Here is a 17957-nt window from a genome sequence, read left to right on the forward strand (position 1 = left end):
CAAAATGTAATAAGTACTTTTGATTGTCAGGAAAAATTTATGGAATAAAAAGTACAATATTTTCTATAGGAATGTAGTGAAGTTTACTATACATTTACATGTATAGTAAACATTATACTATGTTGTGTCTAGTCTATGAGACCAGGCTAAAATATTTTATGCTCAATATGCCATTGATTAACAACAAATATGCACATGCATTATTGATGTTCGCATTATTAAAATGAAATCAATATAAAACTGCCATAATGTTTTGCTGACACCTCCATAAGGACATTACTGTGATCTTAAACCTTTACCTTCTTTTGTTGGGGAGTCAACTCTACGTTGCACATTTTAAGACAGCAACTCTCTGCAATGCTCTATCTCAGGGTTTCCCAAACTCGGTCCTGCCCCCCATTCACATTTTAGTTTTGACCTAGCACTACACAGCAGATTAATAATCAAAAGCTTGATGAGGAGTTGAATATTTGAATCAGCTGTGTAGTGCTAGAGCAAGAACCAGCAGAGAGCAGAAACGCTGCATATATTCTATTATATGAGAACATTGCCCCCTGCTGATGTACACCAGCAAATACTATATACAAAAAACAGAAGAGTAAATAACATTTCAAAAACTGGCTGATTGGCTGATCAAATCCTAGGACCTATCACATATCCTTGGACTTATTCCATATACTGGAACCTTTAAAAGGAAAGAGTGAAAACCAGCAGTGATGTGGTCTTTCAAAGCTTTGACTGAATAGGTATAGGACATAATGACTATGTACTAGTAGTAAAATGCAATTGAATGGTTATTCCTCAAACGTCTCATTGCTCCAACTTCAGTAGGCTAACAGATATGACCGTCAACAAATTATCAAAGGCATATACACTAGCTCTCACAAGGAGCTGGAAGCATACTGTTTAGAGACCAATCATATCAATAGATACGCATGTTCTTATAGGCCCCACATAGCTCTTCATTCAATGAGTACCACACACTGTTTCACCCTTAGGCCTTGTATCACAGACAATAAAACAGGCTCTAATATCATTCCTGATGGAGATTTATGAAAACAGCCATTAAACATAATGGTCTGTGGACCACAATAAATGGGTAACATCACCGCTAATGAGCAGAGTCAGTATTCCAGGAGCAGCACCACCTCCAACCAATGCAGTTCATCTGTATTCAAACAGTCTGTCATGTCAGATGAAAGCATTCAATTAGTAGTCAATTCTATTCAGTATCTCCCATCATGCCATCCATTTAGATCCTCTCTCAGCGCATGAGATAGATCGTTGCCAGACAGACAGTTGCGTTGCCCAGGATCAGCCCTGATGAGAGTAAGGGGACCCCTGCTGTGAACAAACTGTGAAAACAAGTGTTTTATTGTAATCAGGAGTACGGTGGATTGGTATTATGGTAAAATGGGGGACCCTGTAAAACAACACATTTCATTGCACCTATTCGGTGTGTGACAATAAAAAAATGAAATACAAATAAATGATACCCCCCCTCACTCCCTGCCTCGTGGCTGTCGATGTGACTAGACAGAAGGTTGAAGCAGCATCCTTTTCGGTCTTAGGCCTGAGATTAAAAAGTAAAGAAATCCAGCGAAGAGATGAAACATCCTCCCTATGCTTTGAATTGGAGCATCATGCTGGGGGTTTAGCACAGACCCACAGCGTGACGCATGTCCCCTCACCAGGTGTTCTAAGTAGAGATGAGCATCTGATTGAATTTTTACTCTACCACCTACATGCCTCTTTTGCTATACTGGATGTATTAGCTTTCGCACAATAGCTTCTATCCTGTTAATTCAAGTTAACGCACAAAGGCAGAGTATCAGAGTATCAAGCTAAAGCAACACCAGATTTGACTGAAGGTATGGCATTGACCTTCCATGGCCTTAAAGGGATAGTTCACCCAAATTTCAAAATGACTTACCTTGTAAGCAATCCATGTGTCACGCCCTGACCTGAGATATCTCTGTTTTCTTTATATTTTGGTTAGGTCAGGGTGTGACTAGGGTGGGTACGTTAGTTTTTGTATTGTCTAGTTTTTTTTGTATGTCTAGGGTTTTTGTAGGTCTAGGTGATTTGTATGTCTACGGTGGCCTGATATGGTTCCCAATCAGAGGTAGCTGTTTATCATTGTCTCTGATTGGGGATCATATTTAGGTAGCCATTTTCCCTTTGGTGTTTGTGGGTTCTTGTCTATGTGTAGTTGCCTGTCAGCACTCGTTTTGTATAGCTTCACGGTTTGTTATTTTGGTTAGTTTGTTCAGTGGTCATTCTTACTATAATAAAGAATGTACGCATACCACGCTGCGCCTTGGTCCGATTCATACGACGAACGTGACACCATGGGCAAGGTATGACAGCAATCCATCCTTTTATTTAGTTTCCCTGGCACTGTTTCCACATGCTAATGTTTTAGCATTTGTGGCACAAATCCCATTCAAGTCATGGGACCGACATTAGCATTTTTCGCGCATCATGTCACAATCATCAAAGAATCTAAAAATGATTGTGGGAAAAAAATGCTAATATCGGTCACATGACTTGAATGGGATTTGTGTCACAAATGCTAAAACGTTAACATGTGAAAACCGTGACAGGGAAACTAAACCAAAGCATGGATTGATGCCATACCTTGTCAATAGACTGCCTACAGGGCAAGGAAACCAATATATAATTTTGTAATTTGGGTGAACTATCCCATTAWGGTCAACTTCTGAGTTTATGAAAGCAGCATTACTATAACCCTCAGTAAGACGATCCTTAACACCTATATCTACTGAGTTCCTATAGATGTTTGATTGACCTCTTACCTCTGAGGAGCTTTGCAGGTTTCGTTTCCAGAGAGGACATTGGAGTAGAGGTATCAATCGTCATGCTGAAATGAAATGAGTGAGTTGATAGAATAAAGACATGCATTAGGTCTATATGATCTAATTAGCACAAGTGCTCTGTAGCTTATAGCTCAGTAGTCCATAGATTTAGGCCAAAGGGACAAGTGCATAAAGGTCAGGGCAAATCGAATCAGGAGGGATACAGTGGGATTCCACTCTAGTGGAGATAGGTCAGGCCAAGGTCAAAGTTCACTCAACAGAGCCTGGGCAGCTTCGGCTCAGCGCTGTCAGGTCCTGACCCTGTTCAACATGCTCAGAATCAGAACTGATGGCTCCCCACTGGTGCTAGGTCGGGGAAGATAAACAGAGAAGAGAAGATGCATAGCCTATGCACACAATGCAAATATGGGTAGGCCTACGTGGGTGCAAAGATCAGAGGAAGTTGCATGAAACAGCAAAAATGTAAAACCAAGTATGAGCAGAAAAGTTGAGACAACTTCAACCATGGACAGGGGTGCCGTATGGGGAGGGGGTTTAGTATGATTCTAAGGGCCTGTGACTGACAGGGGCCCTAAAAAAATATTAGAACATTATGTAAAACATTTTCAATATTAAATTATTAACCTATCATCATTAATATAATATTTTATTTACAATGTACTAATAAAGCTAATGGTTTCTTTTTCTTGTTTTTGGCAGAAAGTAAACATCCAGAGAGCCTATGTAATACACAACCCCTGCTATGGACAACATAAGTGACTTGGACACTAGGTTCCACACCACTGCAAAAATTGTAAAATGACTTTCTGCTGTTCTGAAAGTTGGGCAGATTAGTGAGGATGGAGTCCCTTCTGTGTGCCAACCACTGATCATGAAGTATTCCAGAGATCTTACACCTGAGTTTCAAAATGAAGTAAGACACCTGAACACTGTATATGATGCCACTTTCCCCCCTAACTTGTCCCCTCTTGGTCTCCTGAATGTAAGATGCAGCTGCAAAGCATTTTTGGAGAAGTCTGCATTGCTTTACGTATATTTTGCACACTGCCTGTGACTGTTGAGGGTGGCGAGAGAGCTTTCAGTAAGCTAAAACGAATGAAAAAAAATATTTGAGGTCCACTATGTCCCAGGACAGGCTTTGCAGTCTTGCCATGCTGTCCCATTGAAAGTCAGTTAGCTAGAAAGCTTCAAAGACTTGAATAGTGACTTTGCTAGCAAGAAGGCTCGGCGCTGGGCTCTTGGTGAGTAAGACTGAGCAAGGGCCAGTGATAACTGTTAAATGGCTATGGATATTGGATCACTACACACATGATGCCCCAAGGCTGAGAACAAGACTGAGAACAGACTGAGAACAAGATATATCTAAAAGTAATGGCTGGATTCCCATAAAATTTGTTGTGCACAATCAAGACCCCAAGTGGAAGAAACCTATTGATTTGGTGACCACTTGACCTTTCCTATTGCGCCACTATCAGGCCTTTTCATTTCCATTTCCACTTTGTTTTCCATTTTCCATTTCCACTTTTACAGGTGCTTATTTTCTAGTTGGTATGTATACTTAGTTCAAACATCTGCTGCTGATTTTATTATTTTGCTTGTTATATCATTCTATAGATGATAATGTTAATTTATTTTAATTGAAAAGGTTAATGTATATTTAAGTTATATTTATTTTAAGTTATTCATTAATGTTAATATAATTTTCCATAAAAATTACATTTAGACTGTAAAAGATGGCCTTTAGCACATTTCTTATAGAGGGTATCAGTCTTGCATCAAATAGTGAATTCCACTGTATGCCGAATGTTGCATGCATGTCTGCACAGTGTTATATTTTCACAGCTCACTGTCAGTAAATATCGTACAGTAAATATTGGACTACAGGAGAGTTCCAAGCCTGCAAATGTAGAGTTATTTAAAGCTTTGATTTGGTTCTGGAGGCGTGTGGTTACAGCAATTGCGCAGGGTTGGTGCGGCCTGTGGAGGCGGGGCCCAATGTGATATATTTTCATGGGGTCCAACATCGCTGGCAGGGCCCCTGACCATGGAAGTTCCAGTGTAATTAAATGTATGTTCAAAACATTTAATTACACAAAATGTATGTTTCAAATCGTCAAATTCAATTTAAGAAATTGTTCAAGTCAGGGAATTTATTCACAGAGATGGTAGTCAATGTACAATATCTGGTATTTGTTGACAGGATTATTTCATCATGTAAAGAAATTAAGAACAATGAAAAATGTGCCACACCTGTTGGGGGCAGTATCAAAACATGGGAGTACAGGGAAGGGAATTCAACCAATCAGGTGCCAGTTTAGGGATGCCCTGTCAAAGATGTTCACCATCAAAACAAGATTGTTTTAGCCAGGTAGTGCGTCAGATCAATTTACGACTGCACAGAAATGTAAACAATTTTGGTAAGGTTTATATTATATTGGTCGTGGTACTAGAAGTGAGTTGATGTATAGTTTATACTGACTACACCATATTTTGCTGTGTAGTAACGTTATCTCGAAATCGCCATTTTAACTTGGTTGTGCGGCCGGTGTCAGGTAGCTAGCTCAACTGGAACTGTAACGTTAGCTCACTATTTCAGACGTTAACCTAGCTAGTACTACGAGTTTTCAAAATAGCATGCTACTATAATTGTCTAACATGCTTAGTTACCATACGTGATTGGCAATTCGTTGTAGCTAGACTGTTTCAAGTTACAAAGTAAGCTAACTAGCTAACTAGGCTAGTTGGCGAAACCAATCAGCTTATCAACTCTAACTCTACTGGCTAACGTTAGCTATAGTACGTTATTTACAACAACCAAACTGGACAAAACGTTGGATTTGGTCGGGTTTAAGTCGGGCTCAGCGGGTTCGCTGACCCCACAGAAGAAGATGAAGAAGAGGAAGGAGCTTAATGCATTGATCGGACTTGGGGACAGTAAAAGGAAGAAAACCAAGAAGGGGTCCGGCCACAGGCTCCTACGAACCGAGCCCCCAGACTCAGAATCCGAGTCAAGTTCAGATGAAGAGGAATTCAGCAACCTTGGTACTGTCGCTGCTTTCGGGAAGTAAGTGATCAAACTTGTACTTAGTCTCACTAAACCTGTAGAATTATRTTTATCAATGATGCATGAAGCTTGTGACTAAAATATTAATGCAAACTATGTGTTTCTAATTAATCATAGAATAAGTTACGTGCAGTGTTGCAATGTCTGCTATCCCTTGATCCTGTTCATCATACTGGCTGCCTGTGTTATGGCTTGTGCCGGGCTGCTATGGATGCAGATTGCTCTGAAAGAAGACCTGGACTCCCTCAAAGAAAAGCTGCATACTAGTAAGCCATCAGATAGACAAACACAGCAACCTGTCATCTTATTTTATTTAACCTTATTAGCCAACTAGTCTAGCTAGCTTACGTTACCTGGCTGGCTAGCTAACTTTGTAATTTGAAACAGGCTAGCTACCATGAACAATTGTTTTATTTATTTAACTAGGCAAGTCATTTAAGAACAAATTCTTATTTACAATGACGGCCTAGGAACAGTGGGTTAACTGCCTTGTTCAGGGGCAGAACGACATATTTTTACCTTGTCAGCTCGGGGATTCAATCTAGCAACCTTTCAGTTACTGGCCCAAYGCTCTAACCACTAGTCTACCTGCCGCCCCAGGTAACTACAAAGCATGTAGCTAAGCTTGTTAGACAACTAGCATGCTATTTGTCAACCTTCAGACACAGCCTTTTGGGTTAAATCAAGAATTCAGCCATAAGAGTACACACTACTCTAGTTTACCTTGTAATAAACCTTTCCACAGCCATCACTTATTGCTGAGTTTTACAATCAAACAACCCAATAACTGCAGTTTTAGTAAATTGTTATTAACTTGATGTATCTTCTCTCCACAGTGGAATCCAGCCAGAAAGTGTCATCACATGAAATACCAAAACTAAGTGAAGATCTGAAGATGAAACAGAGAAAGCTGGAGGATATTGAAAGTGGAGACAAGGGTCTGAACAAACTGTGGTCCAACCTTACGGAGATKAACAGAAAGGTAAAGTTGTTTTAGTGAAGGGAAAGTGTTATCAATATCAGCAGAACTAATTATTGTACGGTCTGTTATCCCAGCCACCCCCGTTATGTACACACAAAAGTGTCATAATTCATGGCCATTCATATGCAACCTCTCACACCATGGCAGGTTGAATTGAGGTTAAGAATTTTTCCAACTTTCCAACTTTTCCAAAGTTCCAACTTGGAAAAATTGGGTATCTCTAAGCTCAGAGTGAATGTGAAGTGAAATGTGTTTCCCAAGTTTAATTGAATGTTCTTCTCCATTCCATTAGATCAGTTTGCTGGACTCTGCAGTTAACCATCTAAAGGCCAACATCAAATCAGCCTCAGACTTAATCAATCTTCCAACTACAGTTGAAGAGCTCCAAAAGGTAAAACAGTTTTCAGATTAAGAAGTATTTGACATATTTGTTTAGAATTACTGCCAATTTCTCAATGTTTGCGTCAACCACAAATGTATCTGGAAAGTGACTCTCAAAATGTTTTAATTTGCAGAGTGTAGCTACAATCGGCAGCACGTTAACCAGTGTGCAACATGATGTCAAGACAATGCAGACAACCCTTGTGGACCAGAAGAAGGAAATGGATGATCTAAAGATGACTATGGTAAAGAAATAGAAATACTAGCTTCCTTTACAGCCCATTCTCTTCAGCTTGAACCTGCACAGTTAGCGGTGCCAGTGGCCAAATGCACGGGCTGCAGAATGATCTCAATGAGAGATTATACAACTTCTAGTTATGGAGCGATTTTAGTACCAAAATATTGTATTTTAATTTTAAATTTGTTTTAGGATATTGAATTTGAATGGAATATTTTAGCATTTATAATGTACAATTTAAATCATGAAATTCATAAATTTAACTTTTATTTCCTGATTTAAAACTGAATTGAATGAATATTGCATTCAGTGAATTTAAAATTTACATTCAAATTCAATATTTATAAATTCTGTTTAAATATGGTAGATATTACAATCATTGTGTGCGCATCCAGTTTACAAATTATTATTTCAAGTTAATCAAAGTTTCATATATTCAACTTCTCAGACTTCTTCAAATGTAATTCTCTATATTCAGATTCAAAACCAGAGACATCATCCTGGTACTTTGCCAGCCAGGAAAGGTAGAGGAGAACAGATAGAAAGAATCAAACTCTCTGTGGTAAATAGATGCTTCTGGCAGTTTCTGAAGCCAATGTGGCACGTTGAATGTATTTTCTAACTATGAATTTGGCTTTAGTGTTTTAACCATTTTGGCTATAAGCTATTCTTACCCCATTCCWAAAAGCTAAGACTCTGGAACATGGGTGTGCCTTCTGTTCCCCGCTTTGATGATCACAGACCGTGTAATACACATTATTTGGCCCCCATAAGAATATAGTTGAATAGCCCTTCTAGGGATAGCCTTTCCACTCCCTATTTAATCTTGCTCTTGTGACTGACTGGGATCGAACCAGGTCTCCTGCATGTCACAAGACTGTGTTAGCCCAGTAAGCTAAAGCCTATACTGGGGTCGTTCCACAAAATGAGAGCCTTTAGCATCCCTTTGATATTTTAAGTAAAAATTGTGCACCAATATAGAATTTTTAAAAGCCTGTAATATACAATGAAGTGCCTTTTTAATATACCAGTAGACCACATGGAGAATTTATTTAATCACATTTTTATATCAGTAAATGCTTACTTAAGTGCCAAAATTCTGCATTTCGACATGTCCCTCYGTGCACCCTCTGACTTCTAAAGTGTCCTGCGCAGCCTGTGATCATTATATGGTATTTTATTAGGATCCCCATTAGCTGTTGCAAAAGCAGCAGCTAAACTTCCTGGTGTCCACACAAAACATGAAACATGACATGATACAGAACAATAATAGACAAGAACAGCTCAAGGCAGAATGACATACATTTTTTTTAAAGGCACACGTAGCCTACATATCAATGCATACACGAAAACTATCTAGGTCAAATAGGGGAGAGCCGTTGTGCCGTGAGGTGTTGCTTTATCTGTTTTTTTAAACCAGGTTTGCTGTTTATTTAAGCAATATAAAATGGAATGGAGTTCCATGCAATAATGGCTCTATATAATACTGTATGCCTTCTTGAATTTGTTCTGGATTTGGGGACTGTGAAAAGACCTCTGGTGGCATGTCTGGTGGGGTAAGTGTGTGTCAGAGCTGTGTGTAAGTTGACTATGCAAACAATTTTTTAATTTTCAACACAATGTTTCTTATCAAAAGAAGTGATGCAGTCAACTCTTACAGGCTGACTACACTGCTCGTGTCACGYGCGCGAGCGTTGCAAAATTAATTTAGAAATCTATATTATTCAATTATTGCACCCACACTGCTCGCGCGCGCCAATGAGCGTCTGCATTGCCAAGGGCTAAAATAGAAGTCAGTTCTATTTGTGACGCAGATCGCGCTGCAAGTCCTGCCTCTCCCATCTCCTCATTGGTTTATAGAAGCAGGTACCCACGTGCCATCTCCTCATTGGTTATACCCACGTGGATGACTGAAAGACGAACAAGGTCACTGGCGGTAATGCACCTAATTTATGAAAGTTGCCAATCGCAATATAAAGTTGAGAAGAAAAACCCTAGAAGGAGGAGAGATGACTAGAAACGATTCGGTTGACCGTTTATGTGTGGAATAATTGGTGGAGTAGAGGACCTTGTGCATTTCAGGTAAAATAACAACTCAATGTTTATATCCCAGGACAAATTAGCTAGCAACAGCAAGCTAGCTAAATAAAACAAATTAGCTAGCAAGTGCAAGCTAGCTAGCTAAATTGCCATAAATGTTTAACACTTTTCAACCTGTCCCCAAATTAATGTAATTGGTTCAGAGTTTGTTTTGATATTTTAACCTGCGTGTCGTGATCGCGTTTGGTGTGGGGGGACAAAATAAATGTATGCACGATGGCGCACGCGCGCAGCCGGTTTGGGTTTTGTGTTAGCCAAGAGAGACTGACATGCAGAGTATTTATATCAGCCCTCTGATCGCAATGAAGAGCAAGATGTGCCACTCTGTTCTGGGCCAGTTACAGCTTAACTAGGGATTTCCTTGCAGCACTGGACCACACGACTGGACAATAATCAAGATTAGACAAAACTAGAGCCTGCAGAACTTGCTTTTTGGAGTGTGGTGTCAAAAAACCAGAGCATCTATTTATTACGGACAGACCTCTCCCCATCTTTAAAACCATTGAATCTATATGTTTTGACCATGACTGTTTACAATCTAAGGTAACACCAAGTAAGTCTCCTCAACTTGGTCAACAGCCACACCATTCATTACCAGATTCAGCTGAGGTCTAGAACTTAAGCAATGATTTGTACGAAATTCAATGCTCTTAGTTTTAGAGATGTTCAGGACCAGTTTATTACTAGCCACCCATTCCAAAACAGACTGCAACTCTTTAAGGGTTTCAGYGACTTTATTAGTTGTGGTTGCTGATGCTTATATGGTTGAATCATCAGCATACATGGACACAGATGCTTTGTTCAGTGGCAGGTCACTGGTAGAAATAGAAAAGAGTAGAGGGCCTAGAGAGCTGCCCTGCGGTACAGCACACTTTACATGTTTGATATTAGAGAAGCTTCCATTAAAGAAAACCCTTTGAGTTCTATTAGATGGCTCTGAATCCACGATATGGCAGAGGTTGAAAAGCCATAACACAAGTTTTTTCAACAACAGGTTATTGTCAATAATATCAGAGGCTGCACTGAAATCTAACAGTACAGCTCCCACAATCTTCCAACTATCAATTTCTTTCAACCAATCATCAGTAATTTGTATCAGTGCAGTACATGTTGAGTGCCCTTCTCTATAAGCATGGAGGGGAACAGAAGGCATGGCCAGAATCTTAGCGTTCAGGAATAGAATCATAATTGCTGTTCAAATGCTAGAGTCAAATTCATAGGAAGAAAATAAATTCAACGTGCCACATTGGCTTTGATTCTTTCTGAGTTTCTTTCTGTTTGGAGTTTGATTCTATCTGTTCTCCTCTACCTTTCCTGACTGGCAAATTACCAGGATATTGTCTCTGGTTTTGAATCTGAATTTACAGAACTGAATTTGAAAACTGAATCTGAATGCATTTGAGAAGTTTAATATATGAAACTTGAATTAACTTGAAACTATAGCTTGTAAACTTGATACAGACAATGAATGCAATATCTACCATATTGAAATGAAATACAGTTGAAGTCGGAAGTTTACATACACTTAGGTTGGAGTCATTAAAACTCGTTTTTCAACCACTCCACAAATTTCTTGTGAACAAACTATATTTTTGGCGTGTCGGTTAGGACATCTACTTTGTGCATGACACAAGTCATTTTTCGAACAATTGTTTACTATATCACAATTCCAGTGGGTCAGAAGTTTACATACACTAAGTTGACTGTGCCTTTAAACACCTTGGAAAATTCCAGAAAATGATGTCATAGCTTTAGAAGCTTCTGATAGGCTAATTGACATAATTTGAGTCAATTGGAGGTGTACCTGTTGATGTATTTCAAGGCCTACCTTCAAACTCAGTGCCTCTTTGCTTGACATCATGGGAAATTCAGAAGAAATCAGAGAGACCTCAGGAAAAAAAATTGTAGACCTCCACAAGTCTGGTTCATCCTTGGGAGCAATTTCCAACCCCCTGAAGGTACCACGTTCATCTGTACAAACAATAGTACGTAAGTATAAACACCATGGGATCACGCAGCCGTCAGGCTGTCTCTTATACACATCTAGATGTGTATAAGAGACAGCGCGTTCTGTCTCCTAGAGATGAACGTACTTTGGTGTGAAAAGTGCAAATCAATCCCAGAACAACAGCAAAGGACCTTGTGAAGATGCTGGAGGAAACAGGTACAAAAGTACCAATATCCACAGTAAAACGAGTCCTATATCGACATAACCTGAAAGGCCGCTCAGCAAGGCAGAAGCCACTGCTTCAAAACCGCCATAAAAAAGCCAGACTACTGCACATGGGGACAAAGAACGTACTTTTTGGAGAAATGTCCTCTGGTCTGATGTAACAAAAATAGAACTGTTTGGCCAGAATGACCATCGTTATGTTTGGAGGAAAAAGGGGGATGCTTGCAAGCCGAAGGACACCATCCCAACCATGAAGCACGGGGGTGGCAGCATCATGTTATGGGGGTGCTTTGCTGCAGGAGGGACTAGTAGGAAAATTATGTGGATATATTGAAGCAATATCTCAAAACATCAGTCAGGAAGTTAAAGCTTGGTCGCAAATGGGTCTTCCAAATGGACAATGACCCCAAGCATACTTCCAAAGTTGTGGCAAAATGGCTTAAGGACAACAAAGTCAAGGTATTGGAGTGGCCATCACAAAGCCCTGACCTCAATCCTATAGAAAATGTGTGGGCAGAACTGAAAAAGCGTGTTCGAGCAAGGAGGCCTACAAACCTGACTCAGTTACACCAGCTCTGTCAGGAGGAATGGGCCAAATGTGTATATATATGTACAGAACATATTGCATTTCAATATTCAATTAAATCAAAATATAACTTTTAAACTGAATGCAATTCATTCAATACAGTTTCAAATCATGAAATACTAGTTCAATTTGTGCATTACAAATTCTAAAATATTAAATTCAAATTCAATATCTTAATACAAATTCTAAATAATGGAATTCAAAATATTATTCTCTATGACAAAGGATTCTGAGGCTAAAAAATCAAATGCCAAATCGACAGCTTCAGCTGAAAAGGAGACAAGAAACCGCTCATCAACATTAGCTCTAAACCAGGTACTAGTACACTACTCATTGTTAATCAATTCCATTCTCATACCGTTTCAAAACATTTGTAAAGGATGGAATAATGAATTTTTATGCAATTTATTTTCTCACACACAAGTACTTTGGGTTGAAATAGAGGGGGATTMATTTCAGATGTGATTTATTTTCTGAAATCAGGAATTCAGTCAGTTTCTTACATCTGTATGTCATTAAAATGGACTGGTGGTAGCCTCTCCTATTAGATTTTCTATGCTGTGCCGATAAATTACTTGATCAAAGATTCCTTTTTGTCACATGCTTACGTTTTCTGTATCCATTCTGTCCATCAGTCATATGAAAAAGGAAGACCTTTTATATAAACTCAGCAAAAAAAGAAAAGTCCTCTCACTGTCAACTGCGTTTTATTTTCAGCAAACTTAACATGTGAAWTTTTTTGCATGAATATAACAAGATTCAACAACTGAGACATAAACTGAACAAGTTCCACAGACATGTGACTAACAGAAATGGAATGTGTCCCTGAACAAAGGGGGGGGGGTCAAAATCAAAAGTAAGAGTCATTATCTGGTGTGGCCACCAGCTGCATTAAGTACGGCAGTGCATCTTCTCCTCATGGACTGCACCAGATTTGCCAGTTCTTGTGTGAGATGTTACCCACTCTTCCACCAAGGCACCTGCAAGTTCCCGGACATTTCTGGGGGAATGGCCCTAGCCCTCACCCTCCGATCCAACAGGTCCCAGACGTGCTCAATGGGATTGAGATCCGGGCTCTTCGCTGGCCATGGCAGAACACTGACATTCCTGTCTTGCAGGAAATCACGCACAGAACGAGCAGTATGGCTGGTGGCATTGTCATGCTGAAGGGTCATGTCAGGATGAGCCTGCAGGAAGGGTACCACATGAGGGAGGAGGATGTCTTCCCTGTAACGCACAGCATTGAGATTGCCTGCAATGACGACAAGCTCAGTTCGATAATGCTGTGACAAACTGCCCCAGACCATGACAGACCGTCCACCTCTAAATCGATCCCGCTCCAGAGTACAGGCCTCGGTGTAACGCTCATTCCTTCGACGATAAACACGAATCCGACAATCATCCCTAGTGAGACAAAACCGCGACTTGTCAGTGAAGAGCACTTTTTGCCAGCCCTGTCTGGTCCAGCGATGGTGGGTTTGTGCCCATAGGCGACGTTGTTGCCGCTGATGTCTGGTGAGGACCTGCCCTACCACAGGCTTACAAGCCCAGTCCAGCCTCTCTCAGCCTATTGCGGACAGTCTGAGCACTGATAGAGGGATTGTGTGTTCCTGGTGTAACTCGGGCAGTTGTTGTTTCCATCCTGTACCTGTCCCGCAGGTGTGATGTTTGGATGTACTGATCCTGTGAAGGTGTTGTTACACATGGTCTGCCACTGCAAGGACGACCAGCTGTCCGTCCTGTCTCCCTGTAGCGCTGTCTTAGGCGTCTCACAGTATGGACATTGCAATTTATTTCCCTGGCCACATCTGCAGTCCTCATGCCTCCTTGCAGTATGCCTAAGGCACGTTCACGCAGATTAGCAGGGACCCTGGGTATCTTTCATTTGGTGTCTTTCTTTTGGAGTCAGTAGAAAAGCCTCTTTAGTGTCCTAAGTTTTCATAACTGTACCTACTCTCTGTAAGCTGTTAGTGTCTTAATGACCTTTCCACAGGTGCATGTTCATTAATTGTTTATGGTTCATTGAACAAGCATGGGAAACAGTGTTTAAACCCTTTACAATGAAGATCTGTGAAGTTATTTGGATTTTTACGAAATATCTTTGAAAGAGGGTCCTGAAATAAGGATGTTTCTTTTTTTGCTGAGTTTATGCATGTTTTTGTGTCGTATTGTTACAGGACGTAACTCACCTGAGAGAGGTTGTGAGTGAGGTTAACAAGACCCAGACACTGTACCACGCATGGACCGATGACCAGATCCACAGTCTCCACACCGMTGTGTCCAACCTCACTCAGAGGGTGTCTTTTATAGAGCAGGGCTCTGCCCAAACAACACCATTCAGTGTGAGTAATGGGATGGAAGTGGTTCACGGTTCTGTCAAGGCACACAGAAGATAAGATACAGACTCGTAGAGTGGTATGTAGCAAGAGCTGCTTGATCGGTGGCTATGTGCCTAGATAAGTACTGTTGTTATTGTTCTAATGTCGAAATGCATTTTATATTGTAGCGTTCATGATTCCTAGTTGATTCCTAGTTAAACACACCAACAATTATGTTATAATCACTTCATGCTAAAAAACTAAGCTAAAATAATATAAAACTAAAGGTACATTTCAACCTATTTAAGGACCTTGTGGAGGTCGTTGAACCAGTGCCCGTCAGTGGAGATGCAACAGAACCAGTAAAGGACCTGGTCACAGAGAGAGACACCAATGCAGATGGAATTAACGAAGCAACTTCAGAAGCTACACATGGTATAATAAGAACAGACAGGAAAGCTTATTTGTCCATGACATTTTCATAAGAAATAAGTATAGTGAAGTACAATGTTAACTGTGGATGACTGTCCTGTTCTTTCTCCTCCACAGGTTCAAAGCCAACAAGACGTCCACGGTTTTTGACGTCAAATCGCTCCAAGAGAGAGTCTGGAATAGAAAACCTTAAAACTGTGTCATTTCCTGGAGTTAGCTCTTTGAAAGGTATTGTCGTGTCTTTGGCTATGCCAGATTAATTGCTATGACATACTATTCTATAAAATAATTTCTCCGTAATTAATATTACCTGATTGAACTATCAATGTAAATGTAATAAACTTAAGAGGACACCACGAATAATATTTATATGAGCTGTTATCTTCGAATAAACTCTAAAGAATTTAGTAATATTTTACATCCATACATCACTCTAAATCGTCATTTTATTCCAGTCTCAATTCGTGAAAGTTGAAATCCCTTGTTATCTGCCCAACGTCTTTGTCTGCGCTACAAGTGAAATCAGCCACATTACAATTTGGTAATTAATCTTAGTATTTACTTATATTACAGCTAATATATTCACTACTGAATTATGCGAAGCCTAGACCTATCACACTCTCAACAAATTACTAAATCACTAAAATTGATCCTGTTATAACGACTTACCCAATGCACGCATCAGAACATGAGAGGAGAACGTTCCCATACCGCCTGGAGCGTGCATAGATAAAAATCTAGATCCACGTCTTTGTACAAACACAAATGCGGAAGGGGCTGAAGTTTTATGTGAAAGCGCAGGAGACTGGGACAGAGGCGAAGCTGTACAATCGTAAATACAGTATCTTATGCATTCTAAATTACCGCCCATTTAGAAAAGGAAAATGCAATAAATATTTACTCTGAGCTGCGTCTTCAGTAGGTTGGTGGTAGATGGAAGACCGTCTTGCCAAACCGAGTCCTCTGTCCTTTGAAGAATGTCTCTGGTTACGTTGAGGTAACGTCGATGTTAGTAGACAGGATACTCTGACTGTCCTTCCTAACGTGCGTTTGTAGCAGCTGTGCTAACTCAACGGCTAGGAGGTAACACTTCTGTAGTGAATACGAGTTCAAAAGTTCATACCATTTGCAACCAAAGTCCATGCTGATGTTGGCTTAGTTCTGTAGTTATTATCTGAACCAATTTGACATTGGATCGTCATCCTAATGTACCCGGAACAGGAAGTTATATTTTTGTCAATGGTTTTATATAGTGGAGGGAGAGGGGTGTGTCTGAAAAGTTTGTAACCCATGTCTCTTCACAGGGGCGGCCCTGGTTGAAATGAGGCCCAAACTTATGAAAACCCAAATCTCTCATTTGGAAGCTAAAATTACATTTCATCTCTTCACAAATAATTTCATATTCAAACATTTGAATTAAACAACAATTCCATGTGAATCCGATACCTCTGACGTTTAGACTTTCCACAGTAGAGTTTGTCATTCTATCATTGATGAGAATGTGTCAGAGGGCAACCGAACTGACATAATATACCTTAAGTACCACCGCATATGTTCAGTTGGTCGGATTACCAGAATATAGTTAATTTCCCCCCAACTTCTGATGTTCCCAGAATCTCTATGTTAACCAAGGGGTTTTCTTATGTCACATCAGTTATAGTAGGGAGAGGGAAAAATAGGTATTTATGACTGTCATAAACCTACCCCCAGGCCAACGTCATGAATAAACTTTTAGTTATGAAGTTTCATATCTGTGATCATACATCAAAATCTTAGTCATATACAGAGTATCCTGCATCCACAATTAAGGAGAAATGCAGATATGAATCTCCGATTGACAGTGTGCTTGAGCAAGGAATTTGTGCATTTTATTTTGTGGCCAATGAMCAATTACCTGAAACTTCTACTTCCACTAGATCTCAATGAGCTCTTTGAGCACACAGGGACCGACCCCACCTCTCAGGGAATGTCTTACCAAGTCCTGAGGAAACTCTTTGACACCGCAACACCAGACCCCCGTAGCCTGGATCGCTACGACAAAGACGGGGACCAGAGGTTCTCACTGGCTGAACTGATAGCTGCTGCAGGTCTGTGAGAAGAAGTGGCTGAGGCTGCAGAGCACAGTATTGAACAGGGAGAGGTCTCTGTTGTGTATGTGGAGTTTGAACTGAGTATTTAATAACAAGCTGAATGTGGAACAGTGGCACTGGCATGCTCCCCTACACACTTAAGCTACAGTCAGCTACCCAGATACAAGGTTTGATGTTTCTTATTATTTGGCAAAACAGTTTACAAAATGTACAATTCCCCAAATCACATTTTTTGATTGATTGACAAGTGAAGTTGATGTGAAATGAATAGTTGAATAGGGACATCATGACTTAACCAAAATATCACWTATCAGAATCTAGTACCTACAACAAACTTTCCCATTTATGTAAGTTCAGTTAGTCTTTGTTTTGTTTAATGTCTTGAGTTATTTTCTGCATTTTAATGTAACACCGAGACTAAATGTATCTTTAACCCAACCATTTTTATTTTAGCAGTATAAGTYTGCAAGATTGCAAGGGCTATAAACACGCTCTTTTAACTAGTTTGAATCACCTTCAAATATTAACTCCTGAAGCGTATGTAGAAATAATACAATGTTAATGGATTCATACAAGTGGAGTGTTAGCTTCAATTTGCTGTATTAGTGTTGTGTGTAGTACAGATGAAGAGACAGAAGTAGGCACCCCTGGTTGTGATAATGTAACAGGTAGTTATAGAAGCACTKATCTCTCAACTTAACCTTGTTCTTTTGTGTGGGCCGTTACATTCTAAAATGCAAATTTACAAATCAG

The 17957-nt window shown here is 39.9% G+C and overlaps 1 protein-coding gene across 1 annotated transcript; it reads left to right on the top strand.

Moving 5' to 3' along the window:
• The first annotated feature begins 5172 nt into the window (after positions 1-5172).
• Positions 5173-17868, top strand: LOC111956860 (EF-hand calcium-binding domain-containing protein 14). Its single transcript, XM_023977533.2, has 9 exons — positions 5173-5904; positions 6022-6170; positions 6741-6886; positions 7179-7277; positions 7402-7512; positions 14542-14706; positions 14991-15117; positions 15232-15342; positions 17031-17868. The coding sequence occupies exons 1-9, from the start codon at positions 5729-5731 to the stop codon at positions 17207-17209; spliced, it is 1263 nt and encodes a 420-aa protein (XP_023833301.1). The 5' UTR covers positions 5173-5728; the 3' UTR covers positions 17210-17868.
• Positions 17869-17957: the final 89 nt, after the last annotated feature.

This window comes from Salvelinus sp. IW2-2015, linkage group LG32, assembly GCF_002910315.2.
Source record: "Salvelinus sp. IW2-2015 linkage group LG32, ASM291031v2, whole genome shotgun sequence".
Taxonomy (NCBI): domain Eukaryota; kingdom Metazoa; phylum Chordata; class Actinopteri; order Salmoniformes; family Salmonidae; genus Salvelinus; species Salvelinus sp. IW2-2015.